Source organism: Manihot esculenta, chromosome 8 (assembly GCF_001659605.2).
Source record: "Manihot esculenta cultivar AM560-2 chromosome 8, M.esculenta_v8, whole genome shotgun sequence".
Classification (NCBI taxonomy): domain Eukaryota; kingdom Viridiplantae; phylum Streptophyta; class Magnoliopsida; order Malpighiales; family Euphorbiaceae; genus Manihot; species Manihot esculenta.
Genome location: NC_035168.2, coordinates 40,534,565 through 40,540,572, shown reverse-complemented (window position 1 = coordinate 40,540,572; position 6,008 = coordinate 40,534,565). Strand labels below are relative to the sequence as shown.

Sequence of the window (6,008 nt, the reverse complement as noted above, 5' to 3'; positions counted from 1 at the left end):
GTGTACAGGGAAAGATCAGCAGAGTACAAAAAGAGTAAAGAGATTTGTAATAGCTTAGAGTGGACATGTAATATTAAAGAAATGTACTAGTTGTGTATACAGTGAAAGTTGTGCTTGACTTAGTTATTTGGTGTTGTAAATCTTGTGTTATGTACATGATCTGGATATGTATATGTTTTACAGAGTATGTGAAAAACCAGGCTTAACAGGTATGAGTTAACCCATCTAGAGCAAGCTCTAGTCAGGGGTACAGAGTACAGAGTACAGAGTACAGAAATAGTGCATGCACAGGTTAAGTCTTGGTTCAGAAAAGAGTTTTTATTTTCACAGAAAATGTATGATTATGTATAAGATTTACAGGTACATAGAGAGCATAGTAGGCTTGCTACGGGTTCTGGTGGCCTTAAACCGACCTGAATTCTAGCGCCGGTGACGATTCATTTTGGGATCGTTACAATGATAATGTAAAATATGAGAATTATTTATACAATAAATATTTTATAGCTTAATTATATTAGTATATCATAATTTTTTCAAGGAGAGTTTTCAAATTAATTATATACATAATATTTGGGTCTCTTAAAAAATATTTGACTTGGCTCTTGAAATAAAAATATATTATATATACACTGACAAGTTTGAATTGCAACAGCTTGAGCAATGGGAAATTGAAGTGCCTTCTTCAGAGTGTCACCATAACCAGCCACACTTGTTTTTTAGGGACAATTCATGCTCAGATGCCCAGAATATTTATTATGATAGTGAAAGCAAATTGTCAACTCTTCAATTTTTCTAATGAAAAGAATAAAATAAGGTAATTTTCAAATGTACTTCATTTTTTGGATATTATTAAAAATATTAATACCAGAAAAAATGTGTGGAAAATCTTGCATTACAAATAAATAAATATTTAACAGTAGAATATGGTATATTTAATCAGACCTAATGCAGTTCTATTAAAAGGAGTATTTTTTTATTCAATTTTATTATGAAATATAACTGTGTTTAAAATAGATATATTAATAAATGGTTTGAGATAAATTTAAATTTAAATAATTAATACTCCACCTGTCACTCCAATTTATTTAAATAAATAATTAAATTATTATAAAATATATTTTAATAAGTATTAATCAAATTTAAATTTGAATTGCGTCCCATTAATTTACTTAAATTTCCAATTGAAGATGAAACATCGATCAATACAATCAAGCCATTAAAGGCGTGAGGTTGCGGTGGTTACTGGTGGCCGTGCTGTGCAGACCCATAAAGGAATAGGCCAACTAGTTGTTCATCGGTTTGTAATTACTAATTAAAAACTGGGGTCCCATCTCACTATCATTTATCAATGATCTAAAAGCTACCTCCACCAAAGAAAAAAATAAATAAATAAAAATAACTTCTTATCACATAATTACTTCCTTTTTTTCTTGGGTTTTTAAGAAGGATCTAGACCTATCCAATTCTTTTATGGAGGATCTCTAGTTCAATTGCTTTCCATTCTCTTTCAGATTTTGCCATTTTTCTTTTCTTAAAACAAAATCAATAATAGGGCAATGATTCAACTAAAAAGCAGCGGATATATTAATCTCATAAATATACCAAAGTAGACTCACAGAGGACTCAAAAGGACTCAGTAACATAAAAAGATGGATAAAACAAAGACGACGCCACTAACTAAGGACAAGAAGGAGACCCAACTGGACTGCTCACTGCTAAGCCCTTATTATTCTTCTTCTCAAACTATCCTGTTTCGGCCTACACAATTGTTGCTCTGTCTGTCCTCCTCACTTCACGCTGCAATACAACCACATATCAGGTTTCTGTTACGACTTACCTTTTCTAACTATAAATCAACTAAAATATATAATATATAAACATAGCAACTTACGTGGCGCAGTTTGTGGACAAGCTGATCTTGTAAGGAATGCTAACTCCACATTTACTAGGGAGATTTTCTGCTGTGCTAGGGTTGAGCCCAGAAACGCCTCGGGCAGCTGATTTCAAACAATTACAAGCTGTTTGACGGTCAGGGGTGGTTTTAGCAGCGTTGTTGATGGCCTTCACTCCATTGCAGCATGCTGCTGGAGGGGCTTGCGCACCTTGACCCTTGAGATAATTAATGCATGGGGCGAGGGAGCTTGCCACTTGACCACATGTTATGGCTTGTGTAGCCATTGGAGCTGCCACTAACATGCACAGAACAAGAACGCTAACCATCTTAAGAGCGGCCATGGCTAAGACTGTAGAGATACCACTATTTCTTGTATGTAAGAGTGATTTGAAGGTTTTGAGTGTGAGTATGAGGGTGCAGGGGTTGGTGTTTATATAGAAAAATTGGAGTGTGAAATGTTTGGTTGGTTGTTGGACTCCATTTAATGCATGGGAATGGGATGCCATTTTGGTCCAGTGTTTTTAAAAATTTTTCTTTGTGCATTTTTTAAAAGTTTTAGATCCAAACGCTGCGACTGTGCCCATCATGTCGTATTGTATTGATAATGGAGGAATTCAAAGGAGCAGTGATTCTAGGTGAAAGGGAAGACACAGGGATGTGTTATTCTACGCAATTTTCTCCCCCAACAGTTATTGTTAACCTACTTCTGCTCAACTTTCCATAAACAAAGTATGGAAAAATCAATTTAAAAATGATGTCGTTTTACTGCAACTTTGGTTGTCTGATGTAAGCTACACCGATTTAGGGTTTTTTTTTTATGGTATGGCCTGAAAAAGGTGTGCTCTAATTTAACGTTTTTGGATTGAAATCCAACAATGTGATTTTCTCATTTTAGGTTTCGATTGTATTTTAAATTTAGGTTACATTTATTTTATATAAAATATATTTTTACATTTTATTGTTGTTTAAATCATTCAGAAAAATAAATAAATGAAAAATATTTTTCAAAAAATTAAATTAATTTAAAAAATAACTTTTTCTAAAAAAAAGTTATTTTCTATATTTTAAAAATATCATTAAATTTCTCTATATAATTTTATTTTTAAAATTAAATTTAAATAAATTATTTTATTTGAAAATATTTTCTATATTCTTCATAGAAAATATTTTTTAAATATAAATAATTTTTTACAAATAAATGAAGTTTTAATTAATCATATTTGTTAAGTAATTGTGACTTTTGCAATAAATATTAAATACAATTCACCACTATCATACTTAACTTTGTAAAATCAAATAAGAAGATTGTTGTATTTGTAAACTTATAGTTTATATTTTTTTTCTGTCAAAAACAATATTAATTTATTTATTTTACATTTAAATATTGATACCGTTTAATTTCTAAAAATTTTATTATTATTTAATTTTTATAATTTTAATTATTTAATTAATATCAAAATAGAATTAATTATTATATATAATAAAATGGTTAAAAAATTGAACTAAATAAATAATTAATTTGAATTCATAGTAATTCATGAATGAAAGTAAAGATGTGGTGAATACAGTAGGCATGGTGGGGCCTGCAATTCAATTTAATTGCAGAAAAAGTAGGAAACTATTCATTCACGAAGAAGCGCAATAAGTGTCCTGGGAACTCTGAGTTCCCAGTGGCAGTGTGAGGAGTGTGTGCCTTATTTTCAAAGCACCTATTCTCGCCGTCCCATGCAATAAATTGCTGATGGAGACTCATCCATCAATCGCCACCGCCCAACTCTCCTCTCTCAGGACACGTATCAAACGTTACTCTACTTTCAAATCCATCGGTGACCGGTCACCTATCCCTTTTTCTTTTTTTTTTTTATAATTGAATGGAAAGTTACTTTATTAAATGATCGTGAAACATTTTTTAATTAAAACGTATTTATTATATTAATTATTAATTATTATATTCATCTTAGAGATTAAAGTTTAAAAAATTCAGTATTAGCTTAGAACTCACTAAAGAATTTAGTATTAAGTGCTGAATTCAGAACTTAAACTAAAATGAATTTTAATAAAAGAAATGAATTTTGTAGAGACCACCAATCTATAATCAATAAAAAGACACTTTCAATCTCAAGTATTTTTCAGAATACCTATTTTTAAAATTTATTATTGAATATTAAAAAAAACCATTTGATATATTTTTTTTAATTTTACATATTCATATTAGGCGGACCCATACCGGCGAAAAAGTCAGCACAGCACCAGTACTACATTTCTTTTTCCTTCAAGTTCAACGGACCATGAGGCATGAACCACGAATCCCCACAAAAAAAAAAAAATCCATTTTTCTTCTTATTACTTTTTATTTATTATTTTTTTTATATGATTACAATTAAAGGCCAGCGGAAAAACGACATCGATCAGAATTCAGAAAGCAATTATTAACGGAGGATTTGAAATTTGAAGCCGACACGTGGACGTTAGCAGGAACAGGGGTAGGCCAGCCATTGCTCCCCGCCCTTTAATTGCTCAGTAGGGAGTAGTTGGCAAGTAAGTATATCTGTATTTATTACAGTCACTCGTTAACGTGGTCTTTGTTGTGTTTTTGTACATTCTGGTGAGCTGCCGTGTCAGACTTTTACTGGCTTCTACTTTAATTATAATTTCTACGTCCCCAACACCATAGAACTTTCATCCTCCTGCAATTATGAACAAGGCGTGAAGCTGTTTTCATTGCCAGTTGACACGTTTACGTCTGGCTCACGTGGTTATGTATGACTGGGACATGTATCCGTTTGTACGAATTAACCTAGTTGTCTTTTTCGCCACGTGGCATTTCAGTTCACAGCCTACTTGAATTGAAATCCAGTTTCCAAGTTCAATTAACGTTGTAACTGACGGTTTTAATTCAGAAAAAATTAAATTGTAAGCCTTCTTTTTCCATATTGTTAAGGAAAAATTAATTAATAAAAAAACTTAAGTGATTTTAAAAAATAATTTTTTTTGTATTTTACAAATCTTAATAATACTGCTGTATCAAAATTTATTAATTTTTTTATTTTTTAAATTAAAATTAAATGTGAAAAAAATCTTTTATTAAAAAGTTATTTTTATAGAGAACATTTTTTATAAAAAATATCAAACACCAAAATTTAAAATAATTTATTTAAATTCAAAATTTATTATAGTATCCAAATATATATAAATAAATATTATAAAAAATTTTATAATGAAATTAATTTCTCTATATTTTAAAATCATAATTAATTGAGCGTGGTAAAATTTTTCCCTCAAATCCTAATATATACGACTGATTATCCAATTATAAATTGGATTTAAAAAAAAATTATAAAAATAAAATAAAAGTATAAATAAATTGATCAAACGTTTCATAGAAAATATTGCGAGCTCGTTTTTATTTGTTTAAATTTTTTCATAAGCGTAATAAATTACTTCAATTATTTAAAATTATTTTTTATTTTAATTAATTTTTTTATTGTACATAATTATTCTAATTCAATAATTATCCGAATAAAAGAGAAAAGATATAAAATAATATTAAAAAATAAATAAATAATTATTTATTCACTAAAATAAAAAAAATTTAAGTGACAGTCTTTAATATTTTTAAATTTATAATTAATTAATATTTAAAAATAAAATTGAATATATTAAAAAAATACTCCCATCAAAATTAATTAAATAATAATCAGTGTCTTATTTGATTGATTTGTTAGCAATTTTCTTTAAGTTTTTGAAAAATTAATTTTTTTTTAATTATAGAAGCTAAGAACTAATTGGTTTTCTAAAAATAAACTTCGAAAAAAGTAAATTATTTCAATAAAACAATACCTAATAAATAATTGGGTTAAGAAGTTAGGCGAATTGGAAGTTGAGCTCACATCCATACTGCTTGCCTACCTCAAAACTAGCCCTTTGTAGGGCAATATATACTAAAAATGACAAGTAAGCCTACAGGGGTTTTGAATTGGAAGGTGCTAAGTCTATAACTACCGAGCATTAAATTAAGCTCAACATCCACCCAAGTATGCAACAATCAATCTCTGCCAAACCTCATCGTGTTCACACTCTCCAATCACTCTATATAAACACCTATCCAGCAATC

General features: G+C 29.2%; 1 protein-coding gene across 1 annotated transcript; it reads right to left on the bottom strand.

Annotated features, from left to right (window-relative positions):
- Positions 1–1,560: 1,560 nt before the first annotated feature.
- Positions 1,561–2,346, bottom strand: LOC110620848 (non-specific lipid-transfer protein 1). The gene is made up of 2 exons (XM_021764775.1): positions 1,892–2,346; positions 1,561–1,797 (listed from the first exon to the last, which is right to left on the bottom strand). The coding sequence occupies exons 1-2, from the start codon at positions 2,233–2,235 to the stop codon at positions 1,788–1,790; spliced, it is 354 nt and encodes a 117-aa protein (XP_021620467.1). The 5' UTR covers positions 2,236–2,346; the 3' UTR covers positions 1,561–1,787.
- Between the last annotated feature and the right edge of the window lie 3,662 nt (positions 2,347–6,008).